This window comes from Sylvia atricapilla, chromosome 8, assembly GCF_009819655.1.
Source record: "Sylvia atricapilla isolate bSylAtr1 chromosome 8, bSylAtr1.pri, whole genome shotgun sequence".
Classification (NCBI taxonomy): domain Eukaryota; kingdom Metazoa; phylum Chordata; class Aves; order Passeriformes; family Sylviidae; genus Sylvia; species Sylvia atricapilla.
In genome coordinates this window covers 14,414,787-14,438,313 of record NC_089147.1, presented here as the reverse complement: position 1 = coordinate 14,438,313, position 23,527 = coordinate 14,414,787, and the positions used below count along the sequence as shown (strand labels likewise).

The window sequence follows — 23,527 nt, the reverse complement described above, 5'->3', positions numbered from 1 at the left end:
TCCCATGATTTTTGTGAGTTTGACTCATGATTTTTGAATGTTGGGGTTTGGCAACACTAAAGTCCTCAGTTTGAATTTGTTCCCGATGTGGTAGTTCAGGCTCCTCGCATGACTGATCAATGTCACTGTGTTCTGGAGCAGCCAGAGATCTGGGGGGTGGGAGGCAAAGGGCCTGGTACAAGGCTCTGCTCCTTCTGGGGCTCCAGGGATGCTGTGGGGTGCATCTGGCTTGCATCCCTGCATGAGGGTCTTCTGAATCAAGCCGTGTGTCTGCCATGTGACAGCAGTCTAGGCAGCAAAAAATGGAGTGTGGGAGCTGCTGGCTGGGCTGAAGGGGATTGGTGAGCTAGATGCACAGCCGACCTGGGCTAAGCATTTTACTGAGATTAAATGAACATGTTAAAAGCATGCCTTGTACCTGTGCATCTTTCATTCCTGTTTAGCCATGCAGCATCTGAACAGGATGTTGCTCAGCCTGTACCACCCAGCTCGCTTTTTGCGGGGAAGTGCTGAAAATGTCTACCCTCTTGCTGCAGTGTTAGTGCTTCAGGTGCTTCTAGAAAAGGTATTTCTCAAGAAAACCTCTGCCTTGCAACTGTGGCAGCTTGAAAGAACAACGTGGATGCATTTTGCCTGAGCAGCAAGTGGTGCACAGGGTTATGTGGGTTCCTGTTATGGCTGTTGTCATTTGCCCTACAGCTGACAGGAGGAGGTAGGTGTGGGGACTGGCACACTACAGTACTTGCCTTGTGTTACAGCATCCAGCTGAACAGCGAGCTGTGGCATTATCTTGTATGTACCTCTGTGTGTCTGGGCTGCACAGGGTTTTCCATGCCTGAGAGGTCAGAGTCAGTCACAGGAGGTTCCCCTCCGTGTGGCTAGGGAGCTGCCCTATGCAAGGACCAAGTCACCTCTCCTGGCAGCACAGAAATGGCTCATGTTTGCACCTGAAGCCAGCTTTAAACTCTATAAATCACCATTTCCCCATCCATGGGTAATGCTCTGCACCTGCCCAGGTACCCCAAATTCAACACTCCCCATCCCAGTGGGATTCACAGCCCTGTCCTCCCTGTGAGGTGGCCTGGGAGGGCATTTAGTCCTCCCATCAGCTGTCCCTGTCCATCTCTAGCTGCCTGCCATTTGGGAGCTTGTTGAATGCCTGAGAAGCTGACCACTTCTTACCTATTTGGGAATGCTTTTAAATTGTTCCAGAAACTGCTGTTTGTTGATAAATCATAGTGATTGCAGAGAAGTGTTTTAACTAAACCATGTAAAAGAAAGAATGAGCTGCAGTGCAGCACTGCCAGCTGTCATTTGGTTTAGAAACACACATCATAGATTTTGTTGCTTTTCAGACAGCTGCGCTTATAGCTGTTCTTATAGCCATATAAAACTGTCATTCTGTCAGCAAAGTTCTGGCAGTGGAGCTGGGTCATGTCTGCAGCCGTGTGTCCCAAGCCTGGCAGGTTTGCTCCCTCCACGTGCACAGGTAAAACCCGGAGGAAGGCAGCTCTGTGGCAGTGGGGTAACCTGTCCCCAGAGTCACAGCTTTGCACAGGGTAAAGAGCAAAACACTCCTTGGTGTGGCTGTGCCCACCGCCTGCAGGGGGGTGGTGCTTGTCTCCAGCTGCCCTGGTCATTAAGAATGGGTAGTTACCACACTGAGAAGGGGTTTTGGAGGGTTTTACCGCAAGTGTGCTGTCGCTGTTCAGGAGTCTGGCTAATTGCAGGTCAGGTTCACAATCCACAGCCTATTCTAGCAGCATTTGCTGATCAGACTCTGTCTGCTGTGGTCCATCCTATTTGGACGTTAGATCTAAAATTGAGAGTCACAGAGACTGGAATTAGATTTTTAAAATTTCCTCAAGACAGGAAGACAGTGCTATTAAATTTGAAGCTTTTCACAGGATCAATGTATAGCTTTCAATAAAACCTCATCCTCTACTCCTTTTCCTATGTAAAAGAGCAGCTTTAAATGCCTGGACAAAATAATATTTGGATACTTTCTTCTCATTTTATTTGCATTCCTTTATCCAAAATGGAATGACTCAAGCAAGCTGCTGACTTGACTCACTGCTGCAAACACCGTTTCCCACCAATTCGTTGTGCAAGCCATGTCAGTGAGATGGAATTGCCACGCAGGCTGTCACCATCTCTTGATAGGACAAGCTGCCTCCCCCGGAGGCCCAAGGACACCCAGAAGTGCAGGCACTCCTGAGCACTGAGGATGCTGAGGAGCCATACCCAGATTTTCCCTGGAGCAATTCCCATGGCTCAAATCCAGGGATCTGGGGTGGCCAAGAAGATGTGGAAGAGCAGGTGATGCTCACAGTCTTATTTTCCCTTGCTCTGTTCTTCTGCTCCACTCAGACATGTAGCACTCTCCCTGTTCACCTCCATTTCCCTCTGAAACTTTAGAAGATGCTGGATTCATCCTGATCCAAAAGGAAAAATACCTTAAGTTATGCAGCAGGAGAAAACAGTTTTCTTAGCTGCAATATGATCCTGGTTTCTTCCCAGACACCAGACTGAACAGAGGGTTTGGAAATTGCCCCTCTGGCCATTATCTGAGCTTTACAGCACTTGGAGATTGAACCCAGATCCCACATCTTTTCTGAAGCTCCATGTCAATTTACACTTGTTCCTAGAAACCATTACTGTCCTGTGAGCTCTTTACCACGCGAGGATTGAAAACAGAGCTATTCTGCTCATTTGAGCTCTCTTTTATTTTTTTGCATGAAGGCAGAGCTCAGGGCTCATTCCTTTTTCTCACCATCTGACGATTAAGCCCAATCCTGACTGTTATCCAACCTCGATACCATTTACACACTGAACCCAATGCCTATGGCTTTTATCTGAGCCCTTAGAGCATTTGGAAACAGGCCATGCCCCTTGTCTGGTATCAAAAGAATTATATTAATTTGGGATTCATTCCACAAAATGAGGCTGTCAGCCAGACTCCTTAGCAATTGGATATTGAACCCAGACCTCGTGGTTGTCTTCCAAGTTATATGCCAGCTGGGAACTCAGCCCACAATCCATGGCTGCCAGCCAAGCTCCTTATTGGCGAGAGATTGACACCAAGCCCCCAGACTGCTATTTCTGTGCGGCAGTGTTAAGGACTAAACCTTGCTCACGTGGTCAGTATAATCACCTCTGCACTGGCAGTGAAATGAAAAATCTAGTTAAAGACTTGAATGAATATTGAGGGTCGATGTTCAGCTGCTTAAAGACCAGGGATGATGACAATTCCCTTGGAAAAAGGCCCCCTTGATAGTCCAAAGGGAATAGCCCCAGATCCCCCATCTGTCCTGCAGCTGGATATAAAATCCAGGTTCTCATTAACACACAGTGTGCAGCATTTCTTTGCTGGCTGGCAGTATTAAAGCCAGTTCCTCCAGCTTTCAGGTATTCTTCAGATGGGATAAAACCAGACCCCTTTTCTACAGCACCTTTAGGCTTTGCCAAAGTACTTCTTGTCACTCTGAACAGACCTCCAACGTTGCACCTTGCCTTGGTGCAGGTAGAGGAGAGCAAGGGACAGTTCCAAAAACGTCAGTCCTCTTCAGAGGACATTAGGACCCTGACCAGGTAGAGAGATCATTTCAGGTGAAATGTGTATCTGAAGCAAGCAAATTTTTCCCTCCAGCCAGAAATTTTGCCCAAGAATTCTTCATCATCTTTATACAGTGTGGTTTCACTGCATGGCAAAATGCTTCAGAAAACCAAATTAAAACCAAACAGCTTCCCAGCTGGGATGGTCGTCATTAGAATACAGTTTCCAGCAACTGTGTGGGTTTCTTGGTAGCCTTGAAATCTCTAAAATTCTCATTAAGCAACAACTTTGAAGGAATGGCTTAGCATGCAGCTACAATAGGAAAATTTTCCCATGATCCGGTGGGTCAAGCTGGATGTTATAGTGCATACAGATAGTGTGGGATGTTCCTTTGCCTCTGAACTTGCAGCGATGGTGAAGGCTGCTCTTTGGTGCTCTAACTGTGCAGATTGTGGATGAGGGGTTTCTGGTTGCCTTGTCTGACACCCTGTTGTGACTGGGGATACAATCCATTGGAAGATTTCAAGCCAGTGTTGCAGACCTCTCCCATGGGTCTGGAGTTACTCTAATTGCTTGTTGCATATCTTCTATTTATTTGCTAAGAAACATCAAGTCCTTGCCACACACAAGTGGTTTTATGAGGATTTTCAATGCAAGAGAGACAGAGCAAATGGGATTCAGCTGACCATGGTGCCAATTTGTTTGTAAATAATTTTTCCATGTACCCACTTTTTGTTGTGTAAGTGGGAGTATCTTTCTTTTTCCATTCATTGCTCTAACCACCCATCTTACTCATCTCTAGTCTGAACAGCCTGTACTGCCCTTTCTGCCCCCTCTCTGTAAAGTTCTCTTTGGGCTTCTCTTTGCCAGTTCTTTTCCAATCCCATCGTTCTGCTATCTCCTCTGGGGTGCTCGAGGGGCAGGGGATGCTGCTGGCTTCAGTGCTGGCACCAGGGGCTGTGTGCAGGGATGCCCCAGGCTTGCTCAGAATTTATGGAGAACGCAGAGTTGAGCAATATCCATGATCAGTTGAAACTGTTATTTCTAGAGCTGCATTTCTTTGCTTTATCCACAGAAGGGTTCATTTGTTGTCCATTGGATTGGTCTCTCAGCTAACCCGTGGATTTAGGAGTTGTGCTGTGTGCTGCCCAACCTGTGCTCAGCCCTCATCTCACCCTCCTTGGTGCTTGCATACGTACTCTGTACGTGCAAGAGATGGATGTGGTGAATGGTGGGGATAGAGGAGGAACAGGCTCTTCTTTCTCATCCTTCTGGTTGCCTTCCCAGAGTTACAAAATCCCCTGGCACACCATGCCATGTCCTGCCACCCCTCAGCCCACTGACTGATCCCAGCTTCCATCTCAGCCTGCACATGAATTTCCACTCTTCACGCTAGACTCTGCCAAAGCAAAATTCCTGAAGCAGAATAAAAAATGTGGAAGACTTTCAAGCCCAGAGATTCCTGAACTGTCCCCCTTACCAAATAGCGGTCAATACTGTGCTCTTTATAAAGCCTCTAGTATAATGTTTAATTCAGTAACTACGGCTAGAAAGTCTTTCCAATTATTTTAAACTGCCAGAGATATTTTAATGTACCTCAGATTTTGTGTTGGCATGCTACAGAGTTAAGTACCATCCATCTTTCAGAGAACATTAAAATTTAGCCTTGTATAAAGAGAAGAATAATGGGAAAGAATCCCAAAGGATGTACTTGTCCCTTGAACGCCACCATCATTTGTGGTTTTACAGACACCTTCTGCATTTTGAAACTGTTTGTCTCTCTCTATGCAGGGTATGAGATCAATACAAGCAGCTAAAAGCTTTAATTTCTGTGCAGAGCTTCATCTGAGGGCAGGACTGGGAGCAGATCTTCACTGGTAGCCACCCAGCCATGCATTGTCGGGCTGTATTCGCTCCCTAGATGAGTTCAAGCCTCTGCAACCAATGATGTAAAAGTTTGAGGAATCAAAAATATCTTCTGATTTAATTTTTTGTGAGGGCTAAGTATCATCTGTCTCTGACTACTAGCTGCTGTTTGTCCCAAGCTCACGAAGGCACCCACCCCAGAGAGAACCCCCATCAACACTGCTGCTGGGTGTGAGGAGATAGAGCAAGGGGCTTTCCTGTCTCGTGCAGCCTCACTCCAACTACATGAGCATTATAAATGGAAGAAGCTGACTATCAGCATCCTTGCACTTATTTTTTTCTTTATTTTCCCTTATGCCTTCTTGCTGAGCTCAAGTGGCACATGAGTGCTGAGCATGTGCATCTCTGCACTGGGCAGAGGGGGAGAAGGAGCAGGGAGAACATCTTATAAATCTACTTCTGCTCTATTAAGATTCATTCTGGTACGACAATGGCTTTTTCTATTGAAGTGCTTTGTGAAAGCCTTGCCTAATGATCTGTTAGCTGGGGAAAGGTTAAATTCCTGTATGATTTTCTTTGTTTGATGAAGAAAAAACAGTGCAATTATCCAGAATTCAAAGTGAGTTTTAGCCAGCTGTTAATAATACTGAGATTCTTCATGTTCTCATTACTCAAAAGTAATGTTGCCATCCCTAGTCATGGCAGTAAAATATTTATAGCATTTTCTTATGGCCTTATTTGTACATATGGAGGACTGGACATCGCTCAAAGTCTTCTAAATAGGCTTCTTTTTGTGCTTTAGCCATCCGTAGAATCATTTGGTTTGAAAAAGACGTCTAAGATCATTCAGTCCAACCATTATCCTAATACTGCCAGCTCCATCACTAAACTATGTCCCTAGGTGCCGTACCTACACATCCTTTAAACTCCAGAGGTTTGACCACTTTCCTGGACAGGCTGTTCCAATGCTTCATAATGCTTTCAGTGAAGAAATTTTTTCTTGTATGCAATCTAAATGTCCCCTGGCACAACTTAAGGCTCTTTCCTCTTGTCCTGTCCTTTGTTGCTTGGGAGAAGAAGCCAACCCCCACCCCGCTAACACCTCCTCTGAGGTAGTTGGTAGAGAGTGGTAAGGTCTCCCCTGAGCCTCCTTTTCTCCAGGTTGGATACCCCTCACTCCTTTATCTGCTCCTCACAAGACCTGTGCTCCAGACCCTTCACCAGCTTTTTTGTCCCTCTCTGGACATACTCCAGTACCTCAACATCTTTCTTATAGTGAGGGGCCCAAAACTGAGCACAGTACTCAAGGTGCAACATGACCAGTGCTGAGTACAGGGGGCAATCACCGCCCTGGTCCTGCTGGACACACTGTTGCTGATACAAGCCAGGATGCCATTGGCCACCTTGGCCACTTAAGCACACTGCTGTCATACACTGCATGACAGTATTCTTGTCATCTAACTGCAGCTGTCTGCAGTGAAGATGTACAGTTTTTAAGGCGGTCATCTCAGAGGTGAGAGACATGCCCTTTAACCACTAATGTTTAGGTAGTTTGTGCAAACTGATCATCAAGACTCTGCCAGGGTCACTGGGCTGGTGCTTCCAAGTTTGCACTATTCCAAGACAGTTGCCAGGAATGAAGGCAGAAAGTGGATTTGGTAGCTGCTGGTCTTGATATCAAGAGTGCCCCTTTTGACAATCTGGTGCGATGCAGAGATAGGTTTATTAGTACTTTCCTGGTCTTTGTAGCTTCAGTACAGGCTATAGGTGCATCTGTCCTGGGAGACCACTGGAAACGTGCAGGACCGAACCCCAGACATCTGCGTGTTTCTCCTTGCTCACTCACTCCCCTGATTGCTGAGGTTTCCAGCTTGGAAAGTCGTGGCAGAACACGAAATACACGTGGCATCTCTGCGTCCGGGCGCACGGAAACAAAATAAGTGTCATGGGGAAAATATAATTTCACAGTGGCAGGCCCTGTGTTGGGATAAACAGACGTCTTGTTTCCTCTCGTGGATGCATGGAAAATCAATTCCCAGTCTTCTGCAGTGGCTCCTAAACATCACCCAAATCCCGTTTTATAGTACAGTTGGTTTATGCCAGTGAAAAGCTCTCATTTCTAGCAGGGGAACTGCAGGTAACACCTTTTTTGCTATCCTGATTTGTCATTAGGGTGTGTATCTTCTTTATAAGAGTCTAGTTTCAAGTGCAGCTTTTTGCCTGGGGATCTGAAGTAAATAAGAAATAAGTAATAAGTAACTGTATCTGTCTCTAATTCACTAAACATCCAGAAAAACAGCTAATGTGCTTGAACCACTGGGATGAATACATTAGATTAATCTAATTCAGCTACTTTTCACTCAACCAACCAGTAGCGTTTTGAAAAAGGTTGGGAAAGGGATTTAGAATTTCTCTACCACATTTTTGCATTATTCTTCTTTCCATAACTTTGCTGTGTTGCATTAAATGTTAGTTATTCAGTTAACTTATTTCCTGGACCCTCCTTAAAACTTTGCTTTTAAAATAGATTTATTCTTCTCAGACCTCAGAGCTGGCTCTGTATTCACTGAGACTTTCAGTGACCAGGAAAGGCAACAGAATAAACACAGACATCCAGTGAACAGCTTATCCCGCCTGGATCGAGCAGCTCCCTCTTGTCACTGTTTCACTTGCACCTCAGGTGGACAGCATGGCTACAGGAAACCTTGGAGCATCATTTCTGGGCTTAGAGCAATTCCCTGAGTGTGTGATGGCCTTCCCTACATCTCCTTCATCTCTCTTGGCAAAAGGAGTGTGTGTCTTTCTCGCTGCAGTTCAGTCTAGATAAGGGTTACCTCTGTTTCTGGAGAGAATACCGTGTGCAATCCTTTGTGAACAAAGCCCCAGACCCCAACAAGGTGTAAGACCCAAATGGCTGCTTTGCTGCCCGCAACCCCTGCTCTCCTGTCAGTATATTGCTTCAGTGTGACTTGTTCTTGGCACTTTCATGTGGCTGTTGATCATCTCCTTATATTTTGTAAGTGCTGACAAGCAACTTGGTTATTTGTCCAAGTATTTTTCTGGGACCTGAAGCCAGTCTGCCTACTCTGTAATTCCCAAGCGCCTCTTTCCCCTCTTCTGAAAGTGGAGTCTATGGTCTGCCCTCCCTGGCCCCCTGGAACCTCCCTATCCCTGGTGGCTCTTCACAGTTAAGTGGTTGCATCTCCAAGGCTGCTTCAGGAAGCTTGCTGAGTGTCCTGGGATGCAGTTCAACAGGCATGGATGATTGAAAACACCACAGTTATCTAATTGCTCTTTAACCGAATCTCCCCTTGCTGTCACGTGAGTTTGTATCCTGCTAACATTGGCATTAGCTTCATCAGCAATTTGATTGCTGTTGGGATTTTAGGGAAGTTTTCAGAAAAAAAAAGGGCATTAAGTGTTTTGTCTCTCTGCCCCATGCTAATGTTGCACCTCCCTAAGTAATGGGTCAGCTCTTTCTTTGGTCCCTCCTGTCGCTGCTGGCTGGTGCCCCCACTGCTCATTGAGGCCACAGCACAGGGAGATGCCATCCAGGCAGTTTTGGGGCCAGCAGATAGCACACAGATCCCACAAAGCCCCCAGCACCCTGGGAGGGCCTGCTGGCAGCAGGGTTTGTCCAGGCTGTCACTGGGCAGGGAGCCCCTCTCTCCCCAGGCTCAGGGGTGACACGAAGCTCCACTCTGTGTGCAGGACAGATGTCAGCCAGGTGCACAATGCTTGTAGCCTGTATGTGACAATTGAGTGGGTTACTGCACTGGGGTGCAGGAGAGGTGGCAGCTCCAGGGTGGTGACTTCCTCATCAGCTCCCCAGACACTGCACGGATCTGCTCTGAAAGTGGTGCAAGGCAGAATAAGCAGAGCAAAGGACAAACTTTCCTTGCCAAGAGCAGATGAAAAGAGATGTTATAAAGTCACTTGTCTCTGGTAACATGGCCCCAGCTCTGACACAGAGGTGGAGGGCATCCAAGTTTCATGCTGGAAGGAGATGAACCCACACCTGGAATCCTATCTGGGTTTCAAAGGTCAGGTGCCTTTCTGCGGTTACAGATGTCGTGGGGATGGCATTTGACCCTGGCTCATCCTACACAGAAGGCAAGGTATGATGGACAGCAGGATCATTTGAACCCCCCTGGAACTAGCTTTCTTTTGAATTACAAACTGTTTTTTGTTTCTTCCCAGCCAGGTCTCTAGACAAACTCTATAACTTTGCTGACTGCTCTGGCCTTCACCTGATCTTTGCACTGAATGCTTTGCGGCGAAATCCCAACAACTCCTGGAACAGCTCCAATGCCCTGAGCCTGCTGAAGTACAGTGCCAGCAAGAAGTACAACATCTCCTGGGAGCTGGGCAATGGTGAGTGTGGGAACAGGAGAGTCACTGGAAAGGAGCTTGCTGTAGCAGAAAGATACTCACTTTTGGAAGAGGTTACTTGTAGCTCCCAGGCTGCTTTGCCAGTGTATTTTCAGAGAGATTTAAAGGCTCCTGCTGTAAGGCAGCACCACCTCTAAGACTTGGTGTGAGTGAGTCCCTTAGCTGGACATTTCTCTGTTGGTATTAATCACATGAAATGTTTCTGCCCTGGCTCCTGGGCCCAGCTGGTCCTGGGGGGGCCAGGCCAGCTACTGTAGAGACTTGTATGGTGGCTACAGTGCCAGGGGAAGTGGGCAACCCTATGGGGACAGCAGCATGACACCAAGGTACAGGTCCTTCGCCCAGCACACAGCAAAAGGGGCACAGGAGAGCAGGCAGTGGCTGGCATCCACTCCTCAAAGGCTCCTTCTGTTGCTTTGCAAAGCTGCCGGTGTCCTCTGAGGAGGTGAAGCAGTGTGACGGAGTGTGCTGTGTGTGTCTCTGGAAGCACAGAGGAGGAAGCAGAGCTGACAAGTTTTGTCTATTTCTGTTTTCCCAGAGCCCAATAACTATCGGACACTGATGGGCCGCTCAGTGAATGGCAGCCAGCTGGGAAAGGACTACACTCAGCTGAGAAGTCTTCTGCAGCTTATCCGCACTTATTCCAGGGCACACCTCTATGGGCCAAACATTGGAAGGCCCAGAAAGAATGTCATTGCTTTCCTGGAAGGGTAAGTGGTAGTGCATTGCCTAAAAAGAGCTCAGAAACCCTTCTTGAGACCAATGTGCTTTGCAGCAGGAAGTCTTGGCTCCCAGTGTCCAACAGCCTCCAGGATAGTGAGGCTCTGTGTGGCTGAGCCACCACAGTACCAGAGGCTTTGGGACATGGTCATCTGTAGTGCTAAAGTTCTGCAGAGGCCCTGGTGGGATTTTGGGCTGGACTGATTAACACTCTCCCAAGCATTTCCAGCATTTCCCAATTATAGGCAGACTGAGGTGTCCAGCTTGTTGGGATGATAAGACAATGCAGTTGTGTGGATGCAGGCTGCTGCAAGCCTAAGGGCTGCAGGGTCAGGGTATGGATCCTGGCACCACTTACCAATGTGCACGTTATTATCTCTGAGTCCTCCTGGACAAATTGCTTTTCTCTTCCCGTCTGGTGATTTCTTCTCCCTGTGCTTTCTCCATCTGTGCAGAGGAAGAACCTGTAGCAACTTTTTTCACTGGCCAAGCTCTCTTCTCCCTCCTAGGGGGATTGCCATGTCTGTAGTTTGGGAAGGCCAGAGGTGGAGAAGGAATGGTGACAGAGAGGGACGCAGACACCTGGAGGTGACGTTGGACAGCTACAGGAATCAGGGAGGTGTGGGAGCCTGCTGGCAGCAGGAGTTGGGTCTGTGTGGCTCGAAGACCATGCAGCAGAAGGGAAATTCCCTGCAGGACTGTAAACAGAAACTCCAGTGCAGAAGGCTGGGCAGGGGGAGGTGTGGAAGGGACTCTGCTGGGAGCAAAGCTGGGTCTAGCATTCATTAACATCTGCAGGAATGATCTGGCAGAAACAATAAACAGCACACTGATGCAGTCCCCAGCGAGGCGGGGAGGGAGCCAGGGCCAGATTCTCAGCCCTGCTGCAGCAGCACAAAGAGACCATAAAGCTGGTTGAACCAGCTGTGACGCCAGCATCCCTCCCACTGACGAGAGTGGGAACCCAAAGCGGGGCAGCCGCCGATGGCACGCGAGAACGTCGCCTGACGGAGCCCCGCGTTCGGTGCCGCGCGCGGGAGCAGCGCAGGGGGAGTTACAAAATGTTGTAGTAGCCTTGATCAGCAGGAAATCTATTAGCGCCGGGAGGAGCAGGCTGAATAAGGAAAACAATGGGGATGAGAGCCAAGAAGCTATTAGAGAAAGGGAAGTCCTACTGCTGCGTTTGCCCTTCGTGCGCCGCAGCTGGGTCCCAGGGAAGAGGGGTCGGAAGAGCCAAGTCGTACGGCCAGGGTGGTCCAGCAACTAAATGTTGCTGGGCTGTGTTTTGACTGACAGCAACCCTGGGAGCAAGGCTGTAGTGTGCAGTCTGGTGGAGATAATGGCAGACACCCCATCTCAAATGAAAGGGAAGGTATGTAAGAGCTGCAGACCTGCTGACGGGATAGTGGGGGCTCTTCATAAACGTCCCAACTGGTGTGGAAAAGCTCTGATGAGCACACACCTTCTCTCCAAGCTATCTGTTCTTTTTTCTGCTGCCATCCCTGCCCTCCAGGATGACTCTGTTCTGTGGGTGCTGAAAGAGTTTCATCTCTCCGATGGAGAAACCTTGTGTCCTGCACTCTAAATCCTGGTGTCTGCAGCTCACAGCAAGTGGCACGTGCCTGCATGGCCTTACAGCCTGCAGGGTCCTGTGGGAAAAGAGCTGCTGGTCTTTCAACATAAAGACCCCGTTATTACCAGGCAAGGCATAAACAGGAGAGACAAGCCTGATTACACAAAGACAAAGGGCTAAATGCTCATTTGCAGTATTTGGACATGGAGTTGCAAAAGGATCAACAAATAAGCCCCAGTGCCTAAGCTCTTTGACAGAGTGAGCTTTATTCCCAGTACCTCCCCAAGGTGTCTTCAATATATGGGTTAGTGCTACCAAGTGCTCTATCTTCTGCAGCAGCATCCAGAACTGGTCCACAAGATGTGGCTCAGCATGTGCCTGGTGCTGTCACAGCCAGGAGATACCTCTCAGGGTCTTGAGTGAGCCACACACAGTCAGCAAGCAGGAGAGAGGAGAGGGAATTTAGGAAGGTTCTCTCAAAGGCAAATCTGCCATCTGCCTTGCTAGACCACCATGAGTGGTCTACATAATGTTCACGGTCAGTTGAAGGCTTCCTAGTGAAGTGTGTGCAGCTTATAGTCCTGATGATGTGAAATTTGCAGTTTTTCTCTTCTTTTAAAAGAATATGCGATGAACAGCAGAAGTCAACCATGTAGGAGGAGATATGTCAAGTGGAAGATTATGCATCAAGAGTTAACTAAGGCTGAAGGGGTGAGATGACACTCCCAATGCAATGATGGGATGGGTGGATTAGTCTGCCAGCAAGCATTGCTGTGTTACACACAGTGAGGAAGTGAGTTTTGGTAGCTCATTTGGAAATGAGCTGAAATGGGACAGGAGACCTCAGAGACGCCCAGGGAGTAGAAGCTGACATCAGATGTTCTCCAGGGAAAGCCTCTGGAGATACCTAAGATCCCAAAACACTCAGAGTAAAGCATCACTTCCAAGTATTAGCTAGAATAACATTTTCCTGTTCCATGTTCTATGTTCCAAACATTTTCGTCAATTTTTAGCTATTATCTCAAACAACCAAATTAAACTTATTCTTTTGCTTAAATTTTGTCCTGAAATCATGGCAGTGTCAACATGAGTTGGGCATTTGCTTCTGTTCAACACCTCCACAGCTCTTCTGACTAAATCTTTATGCCTGTCCTCCAGGACAGGGTGGGATTGAACCCCTTCTGAGGTGCCACCTTTCTCTGGGGTCTGCTACAATAATGAGCAGTTTGGGGACCCGAAAGTTTGCAGCATATAGGAGGGTGTGCATGCTGTCCTCTGCAGAGACTGTCCTTAGGCAGGTGACACAGAGCTGTGCTGGGTGACAGCTATGCACTTCCCAAAGGTGGAGGTGGGCTATAGTGAGGGGAGGAGAGCCTGAAGCACAGAAGCTTGGGCTTTGCACACCCTTCAGTGCTGACTTATTGCCCCTGAGCTCCTCCACCACCCTGCATGGAGCAATGGCTCAGAGCAGCCACAGCCATCGCTGTCACCCTGGGCTGGCAGGTCCTGGAGCCTGGGGCTGGGCTGGTGCTGTTGGTGTGAGGACAGGCTCTGCAGTGGAGAGCTGCTGCAGTGGCTAGGCCTGCTATGCAGGAGGCTAGAACTGATGTCTTGTGGATGCACAGGTGCAACAGGGAATTTCTCCAGACACAACCAACAGTTGAGTTTGATGAGGTGTTAATTAGACCATTCATGCAGCCTGAGCTGTTGCAGAGCAGACCATGTTAGCTACCTGCTGTGTCTGCCGGTACAGGCATCCCAGAACTGCTCAGAATTTGCTTGGGGAAAAAATTATGGGATTGTAAGGAATTAACATAGATTTTAACAGCAGATCAGGAATCAAACACAAAGGTTAATGCATGGCTGGATAGCCCATTTGGTGCTGCATGAGAAGAAACACAAGGAAAAGCCATCAGGAAGGAGAGATGCTAAAACATCTTAAAGCTCAGAATGTGTGGTACAAAACTTAGGCTGGTATGTCTGGGTGGGTTTGTCTCTGGATTTTCATGACCCACTGTTCCTCAGCTGGTGTAGCCCAGTTTTTGCCACTGGTAACTCACAAGTTTTGGTGTGTTACCTCACCATGGCAGGAGCTTCAGCAATGCTGGCAGGGTGAGGGCTGGCAGGCACATTTGCCCATGTTAGACTGGCTGTTGATGCTCTGTCACCAGAAAAATTAAAATATTTTTTGTCTGGAGCTACACTTTTCCCCTATTCCTCATCCCAGAGATCTCAGATCTTGTGTCTTTTTGGCTTTTTCTCTGCCCTCTTTCCAGCCTCCTTGGCCCCTCTTTGCTACTGCAGTCACCATTGTTCATCTACCCTCTGGTCACAGAGCCACAGCGCCTCCAGCCAGGTGGCAGAAGTAGGTGACGAGGCTCCCAATAGTCTGTCTTCCCCTTGCAAGGTGCAAAAATTTCTCATCCTACATGATTTTACTGTCTCCTGCTCCTGGTTTTTAATGCCTGTAGAGACTTAACCACCCACCCAGTTCTCTGTGTCTCCTTTTAGCGATGTCATTCCACAGTGGTCCTAAAGGAGCCCATGAAGCTGAAGGTGCACTTTTGTCAGTGGTGGTTAAGCCCTTTCTCCCTGCCAGCTGTGAATATGCCAAGATTGGGAGGGGGCATGTCTTAGTTATTTGTGGGCAGCCAAGTAGGGGTCAGGTTAATACCTGACTCAGTCCTCAGCCCTGCTCCTTTCACCCACATATCAACCCCAAGCCAAGGTTTCTAACACTTATCTGGTAGTGAGAATTGTTAGCTTACAGTTCCTGAAATGGCACAAGTTGAACACTGGGTTTCCCACCAAGGCAAAAGCAAAGAGCTAAAAAAGGGAGAGAGTTTGGTAGTAGTTTGATGATAACTGCCTTTGCCTTATGTCTCTCCCATCAAGAGGATAAAGAGGGCTGTGCCTGTCTGTGCAGGTCAGCACACCTCAGTCAGTTCAGGCATTCGTTTTTATCCAAATAGCAGCGAAAGACAGTGTACGGACAGAGCTTATTGGTTTAAATTAAAGTAAGAAGGAGAAATAAGTATCTGGAGTAGGTGGTATCTGGCAAAGAGAAGGACTCTGGATGAATTTTAGGAATGAATGTGGGCATTTTTCCTGTCCTCTTGCTGAGAAGGACTTCTGCCATATTCGACACAAGGGACTTGTAAACACTGCATTTTTAGAAGCTCTTTCGGCTGTTTGACTTTCTTTAAAAAAAAGTAAATCCTTGCTGTATTTTATTATACAAGCTACCACAAGACTTGTGGTACAGACTGTACCAGAACACCCAACAGATCCAGAGCAAGAATTTTGCGCAATAATTTAAGCCACAAGACAAGGAACTTTAATGATACAAAAGGAGGAGGAGGAGGTCGCTGCAGCATGAACTCAAGCTCTGGTAGCATTGAACTTATGAGTGGCTCAGTTCACAGATATGTTGAAATGAGGTGTGAAGGATGTGATGGCTCATTTTGCAGTGGGTTATATAGCAGGGTCAAGGAGCTGAGATATAAGCAAAATATTTAGCTACTGCGCTTGTAAGAGGAAAGAGGTAATATAGTTGTTGCTTCTGAAACTTAATTTGATTTCTGGAATGCCAGAATCACAGTCACCTATATAGGAAGAACAAAATGGATAAGAAAAGACATAGATGAGATTATGACACTGTGTAAGTACACACTGTACCTTCATTCTGATTACTACCTACAATCTTAGTCATTTCATCTCAGAAAAGATGTAATAGAACCAGGAGGTTACAGAGGGGAGATGAGGATGTGCATAGTGTGTGATTTCTTCATATGAGAAGAGATTAAACAGGCCATGCCTCTTCAGCTCAGAAGAGAGACAGCTCAGAGGGAATGTTACCAAAGCCCAAGAGCCTGTGAATGAGGTGGCCTGTTCACAGTGCAGAATGTAGCTTGGAAGGAAGCTTTGTAAAGAAGGAGGAAGGTTATTCACATGGTATGCAATGGCATTGTGTAATTGTCAGAATGTTGTGGAGGCTAGAGGTAGGTGAGTCCCTATCTCCTGACTCCTTGAGCTCCCCCCAAGGAAATAAAGCCCTCTTTGCTGAAGGCTTGTCCAGCCCTATCACAGATCAGGTTGGTTGAAGAAAGGTGATGCTGAGCAGCTGGAGAATACAATATATCAGCAGATTTATACCTAGTTCATACCAGACTCTGCTCCCCAGAATGAAATTCATTAATACCCTCTGCGGGATAAAGGCTTTGCAGCTTGTGGCATCAGTGAGGTCTAGTACCTCTTTCTGCTGCTGCAGGTATTCAGTTGTGCTGCTGGAACCTGAAGAAGTCAATAAGTGAAGCCTGGGCCTTAAGGACCCTCACCAGCCAACTGAGACACAAGATGAAGTTTTTTCTACCCATCACTGTTGGCTGAGAGGGCAGAGATCTGCCACCCTGCTCTAGGGATCCCCTGGGGCACCACCACAACCACAGGAAGGCCAGTATTGTTCCTGCACTTGGGGCTTGTGCAGGGTAGGGACTCTGTTTTGTAATTCTTCAGGGAGTAGCAGATGAAACAACCTGTGTTTGTAAAGTCCAGCACTCAGGAGTCATTAAGATGCTAAACCACTTGTGTGTCTCTGAAATAAGAACTTATCTCCTTGTGCAGCTGAATTCTTTGTTACAGCATTGCACTTTTTTTTCTTTTTTTCTTTTTTAAAATCATTTAAAGAATGAAAATCTGTAATTATCTGCATGAGAAAGAGATTTCCAATTGTGGATGTCTCTTTAATGTATCAAGAAGAAGCCTAGGAAGTTCCAGAGGCTGGCAGCTGAATCCAGACACACTCAAATGAGAAATAATGTACTTGGAGGCTAATTAACCATGGGAGCAATTTACTTAAGGTTGCAGTAGGTGCTCCATGACTGGCAAGTATTGAATCAGGACAGGAGACATGTTTCAGATTATCTGCCAACACTAAAGGGAAAGTTGTGGTCCTGGGAGATGTGGTTATGGGAGGTGCTCTGGAAGAGGTCGGACTTGACCCATGGTGTCACAATACAGAGTTTGGGTATCAGTACCATCTTGAGGTGTTGCAACCCTCCTGCTCCTTGCCCCCACAGCTCATTCATGGCCTGTGAGGTGAACCCCACCTTGTGCTAGTACTACCATTTCTAGGACAGAGCTGTGAACTCTTTGAGCCACTGAACAATTGAATTACATTTTTCAGTTCTAGCTCAACACAGGGACCCATTCAACCTGGCCTTGAACACTTCCAGGGATGAGGCAACCACAGTGTCTTTGGTAAACCTGCTCCTGTGCCTTATCACCCTCACAGTGAAGAATTTCTTGCTAATACCTAATCTAAACCTACCCTCTGTCACTTAGATGTCCTTATCAAGCTCAGTGATGTCATATCATTCTCAGAATCAAAATCTCCTTACCCAAGATTCCTATTCCTCTACATGTCTCTGATGTGTTCTGCTTTCCCACCTAGAAATGCTGTCTCAGAAGATTTTAAAGACTTTTCTTGAGGATTTTAACATGTGCCCAGGTTTCTGATATGTGGGAATTCAGCCAGGGATATTACATGGGCAGACATTGGGGCTGCCACCCTTCTGAATTCCGGGGCAATGCTGCAGCATTTGCCCCTACAGCCTGTACAGCATGGGCTGAGCTTGTCCCACTGCTCCTGGGAGGGATTTAGTGCACATGTGCTGCAGGGTCAGTTGGTGCTCCCAGAGAGAGCCCGGTGTGTAGGAAAATGGCAGATTTACTGTGCCAGCCCAGCCCATCTGTGCAGCACATGTGCAGGGATCTGAGCTCTCCCGGAAGCGTCTGGTTCACTGTGCCTGCGCCACGCTCATGGAAATTGCACAGTACAGGAGATCCCAAATGGAAATGTGTCACCATTGGTCATTTTGACCTTGTGGATCTTCACTGCCCCCAAAATCTGTGAATGGAGCAGCACAGGTACTATAGGAATAAAGGGATTGGTTAAATCCCTATTCCTAAAACAAGGATATTTGGATACCTGCGCATTACTGCATCTCCACCTCCCCTAGGCTTTCATTTCTTGTTCCTGCAGTACCACTTGCTGGGCTGTTCTAGGTTCCCTCTGGAGAGTAGAGACCATTTCCCAAAACATCTGGGGTGCTCCAGGAACAACTCCACCTCTAAAGGCAGGACTTGAAGAATTACCAGGAACGTCATCTTGCAAAAATCTCAACAAAAGGAAAAAGGAATAAAACAGAAAGAAAGAAAAACAGACATGGAAAAGAAAAATTGAGCTAGATATGTATATTTTGTCATAAGATATTAATATTACCAGAACTAATTGATTTATCTTGCTATTATAGAGGCAGAAGAGGAACACTAAGCAAGCCAGGGCTTTTCTTTCCTGTTTTTGGTCTGCACTGTGCTGCCTGAGTGATGCCTGTGCCCTAGAACAGTTTCTCAGGAGCTTTTTATCAAGAGGCCAGGTAGCTTCCTAGAGATGTGGGAGATGGGGCATATGCATGTCCTGCTTCTGCTGCTCCAGGAGGTTATAATGAGGGTTTGTTTTGCTTTTCAGTTCCTGCTCAAAACCGCTGTAGAAAGTGTGTCTTCAACGGGGCTGTAGTCCCTGTGGAAATGGCAAGGAAAACCAGAGAGCTTGGTCCTTTAAGCTTGGTCTGCTCATGGTTTTGGTCTCTGAGGAGAGAGTGCCAAGCTGAGCCTCAAGAGGTGATCCAATAAAGTCCAGGATGGTTTATTTTCAGCCAGAATGTAAAGCACCTGAGGTTAGAAAACAAGTTGGGCTAATCTTCAAATCCAATTGCAACATATTGATCTTCAAATCCAATACAGATTGTATTCATAATTTCAGTTTAGCGTTCATTAGTCCACTCTTATAGACTTTGTGCATTACATTTTATGCGGCAACCCCTGTACAGAGAATTTAAAACCTGGGGGCTGGGTTTTTTCACTCTTTTGGCATATTTTTGCACACTTAGTTTTATACAACAGCAATGCTTCCTGAGCAATATTTGCAAAATTTTCTTCTTCCCAGGTGACCAGTGTGAGTTGTGGGGAGCTCACACCTCTCCCTATGGCTGCACTGGGGCTGGCCCAGCTGATATTCTCCCTCTGCTCAGCTGGGGAGAAACTGTCCCCAGCCATCATATTGCCACAGGTCTTCCAGGCATGACCCTCAAGAGAGATGTAAAAGCATTTCAGAAAGGCTTTTGCATTTTTTTACAGAGCCTGGGAGCTGAGCTCACAGCACTGCTGGGCAGCAGAATTGAGGATGCATCAGTGCTACAGGAGTTTACAGCATGTTATTGTTTTTCCATTTCTAATTGTATCTCTTGCCTGTCTGCAGGGATTTATTATTGCTGCCTTTGCCAGCATCCTCTTATGCTCCACAGGGTCCAGCTGCCCTTTTGTCCCAGTCTATAATTGACCATGGTCATTAATTTAAAGTCAGTATGATCATTTCCAAGCTATATTTAGCCTGAAGCTTGCTGCTCTTGTTTCAGACCTGATTAGAGGCTCATGTGCCGGAAAGCTGCTGCTTGTCCCTGCCATGACAAATAGTCAGATGGTCTCTCCTCACAAACCTTCCTCCTCCCTACCCTCGCTCATGGGGATCTCCCTGGGGTCGCTGGACCCAGCAGCACTCACCCCTGTGTGGAGTGGGACAGCTGTGACATTGCTGCTGTGTTCCTGGAATCCTTGTGCATCAAACGCTGCCCAACAAAATACAGCATCATTTCCTTTCTCAGCACATTCATGAGCTCAAGCAAATGTCTCCTGTCATGTGTGTGCATTATCATTTCCAAAATGCATCAGCCACGCAGTGCACGTTGCACTCCTGCTCAGACAACGTGTCTGTCCTGTTGGAGTGTGCCTTTGCATGTTTCCATATCCGTGCCCCTAAACATAAGAATATCAGAACTGCTTGGGCTTCCTCATGGGAGCTGCAGTTTTCTGAGGTGCTGTTTGGATTGCTGGGCTGGGAAACCACGTAGAGACTCCTGCATCTACCAGCTCCTCTTGTGGGGGTTCCATATGGTGCCCAAGATCAGGAATTGCTTTGGGTTTGGGACTAGAAGTGTGAGCAGGTGGATCTGTGTAGCCTCAAGTCTGACTCAAACAGGAGATGTCTGGAAGAAATATTTTCTTATTCAGGTCAGAAGTCATCAGGACAATAATACCCATATATGACTTTTACCTTGTCCATGGAAGTGCTGTGGTTAGGCATAGAAATGGAACAAACCAAAAGTGCACCCAGGTCAGAATCCCATCAGTTTGCTAATAGCCAATGCCAAAGAAAGAGTCAAAAAAAGGAAAGCACTTAGCAGTGTTCGTCCAGCTTTTCCTCTCTTCCTCAGGAGCTTCCTGAGCCGGAGGTGGCATTTTTGCACCTAATAGCTTGCTGGGGTTTATTTCCATTATCTTCCGTTTTCCAGTCCTTGCTTGAATCCAGGCAGATTAAACACATATTGGGGGCTAAGAAGTATCTCCTTTTTAGAGGAACTTTTAAAAAATGTTATTGAGAGTTGTTCAAGTCACAGAACTTAATACATACCTCAAGATCCTGTTCCTGAAATGCTGTTGTGTTCTGAAAGCTCTCCCCACCTGCTCTAAAATTATGCCCAGAGCTCTGATGCCTGTTGGGTTTCACTTCGTTGTTCTCAGCTGTGCTTGCTTACAAGCATTTGGATTAAGTAGAATTTATTACTTCTATTTAAGGACACAAAGGCTTCATTAGAAGATATTTGTGGGTACAGTGGCCACCTTTGGTATCTCGGGATGTAGGATGAGTATTGGTTGTTTTAGGATTTCCCCTGTGGCAATACTGGGCTTATCTGGTTTCTTCCTCTGTTTCCCATAGGTTCATGAAGGTGGCCGGTGGCACGGTGGATGCTGTTACCTGGCAACAGTAGGTATTCACCATTCCTTCTATTTTCCAACACTCAGAGCAGTGATCACAGAGGCCGGGAACAGAGCTGATGTGCTCTCTGGGTGTCAAAGGGGCAGGTGTGCTACAGCCACCTCCTGTCCTGCTGAATTTAAACAGGTGAAGGAGGCTCTGCCCTTCTTTCTTGAGCCTCTCAAACAATTACAGGAGTGGATGTAATAACCTTTACAGCTACAGAGTGTAGCTGAGACACAGGATAAAAATACCACTGCCTGCATGCCTGGCCTGCCACACTGCTGGAAACAGAGCCCTAAACTGGACTGCTGAGTCTCCAGAGGCAGCTGGGAGGACAGTCAACTCTGGCTGTGGCCTGGGTAGGGACAACAAGGAGGCAAAAGCCACGTGTGACGGATGTATGGGACTATCTGAAAGCCCTTTTCCTTTCACCCCAGTCACTGTCTCCTCATGCCCACTGGCCCAAATCTGGCTCATCCAGACAAGAGAGAGGCATCTTAGTCCAAGGGTAAACACATAATGGCCCAGCCCCCACTGTGCTTTGTAAGGGTGTCCACAGACACACCGCTGTGTCCTACATGCAGATGGAGCCCCAGGAGCAGATATCAGTTAAAAAGGGATGAACATCCAAGATCCTGGCCCAGCTGAGGCTGAAAGAGATGATGTTACCTGTTTTTCCTCCTGGACCTACAAATGCCACATTTCAGAAGAGCAAAGGAAGCTCTGAGCTGTAGCACTGAGTGTAACAAGCACCATGTGCAGGGAGAGGTTTTCTTATTTGAGGGAAAATCCAAAAATATCCTTTTCTTCCTCTTTTTTCCACCTGTCCTAGTTTTCATGTTGTGGCTAGAGGTAGGCTCCCCAGCAGGCTGAGGCTCTCTGCACTGGGAGTGCAAATGCCAGTGCAAAGGTGAGGCACTGCACAAGCACAGCAGTGACCACCAAAACTGATAGCAAGAGGGTTTGTGGGGCAGGCAAGACTCTCTCCTACCACAGAAAGGACACATTTCAGACACAAGTAGTATTCACTGGAGGGAAAAAAACTATTATGAGACCATTCTGTTCTCAGAAAAAGTGGATTTGCTGTCATGCTGGGTTATAGTTTCCATGCAGGACACTGGCCTGAGCAAGGGAGCCAGGGTCTCAGGTGCAGGGTGTGCTTGACTGTGCTGACACAGGTTGTGTTCCCCAGCTGATCCTTCACAATGAGGTGCTCGGGGGGCTTGGCTGAGGAGCAGTAGTGGGATTTGTAAATCTATCACTTGTAAAAGCCCTTTGGAGACCTGCTCTCAAGTAGAGCTCAGTGGGGTTTAACATACGAGGTTTTCTTGCAAGTGCACCCGTGGTCTCTGTGTCTGTGTGTTAACCTTGGAGGCTTCTGCAGAAGCAACTGTTGGCATCGTAGAGGGGTTTATAGCACCAGACATGACCAGCAACCTGTAGGTCCTATTCCCTGCCAGGCAGCAGCAGCTTGCTGCAAGGGGGACAGTGGGGTAGCAGAGCAGTTGGAGCAGGATTTGTGTTACTTACAGGCTCATGCTGTGCAATGATGATCTATGTCTCCTCTGGGAATTTGCTTTTCATGATTACACGATGTGCTGATCGCATTTACTTAGTCCAGGAATTTGCTTTCTGCAACAGAGCTTGATGGCTGGGCCAAGCCCTTGGATGAGTTGAAGGAACAATCTTCCAGGCTTCAGATGTGGAGTTTCATCTGGTGTGCAGGGAATCTGCCTGCATGGCTGCTTTGAAACCTTTTCTTACAGGATCAGTCTGAAGTGCTTGTCAGCTCTGGTGCTGAAGCAGCAGCTTATGGTTGGGAGGGCTGGTGCAGCTCCCCACAAGGGTCAGCAGGGCTGAGCTGCTGCCTGCTGACCCATTTCCAGTGCACTGTTCCTGCTTCTCCCCCAGGCAGTGTTTGCAGCTCTGGAGATAGCACTCATATGTGATTGTGAGGACTGGCAATGGCCACAGCTCTGAGCTGGGCTTCTGTACTGTTTATGAATAAATGTCAAAACAGTGTCTCATCCCTCTGCTCCAAACAGCAAAACAAAACAAAACAAGTTCCTTTGTATCCAAGAAGAAAATTATTAGCAGGAAACTAAACTGCTGTCTAATTTCAAGTATGAGTATTTCAGTTCCAAACCCTAACATTCTCCTGGGATATTGGTTATAAATTTGTCAAATCTCTTATTCCTTTGAAAATTCTGTGCTCAATCCAGAAAGGGAATTGAGAAGAGAATATATTGCAAGGAGCCCTATTCTCTGTGTGAAAACAGAACATATCTGAAATTTAACTGATAGAAAAGTGACACGAAGTAGAAATAAGCAGCTCACCAGTGAGCCTCACTCACTCAGCTGAGTATGGTTTCACTTACATACATAACTCAGCATGTGTGCCTCCTTCTTCAGAAGTAAAGTGTTGCTGGAGAGGGATGTATGAATGGCTTCAAATGCTCAGGGAATTTCCTCTAAAGGAGGGTGTGACAGTGGCTCCAAGAGCTTTCGCCTTTCCCTGGTGATTTAGATTGTTGTGTTTGCTTAT

General features: G+C 47.1%; 1 protein-coding gene across 1 annotated transcript in view; it reads left to right on the top strand.

The window, feature by feature from the left end:
• HPSE2 (heparanase 2 (inactive)) overlaps nt 1-23,527 on the top strand; it is a 107,005-nt gene that overhangs the window by 61,542 nt on the left and 21,936 nt on the right. Inside the window, exons 4-6 of the mRNA XM_066323766.1 lie at nt 9,623-9,796; nt 10,353-10,524; nt 20,941-20,988. Of these exons, the coding sequence (XP_066179863.1) occupies nt 9,623-9,796; nt 10,353-10,524; nt 20,941-20,988 (394 nt within the window). The remainder of the gene's footprint in view (nt 1-9,622; nt 9,797-10,352; nt 10,525-20,940; nt 20,989-23,527) is intronic.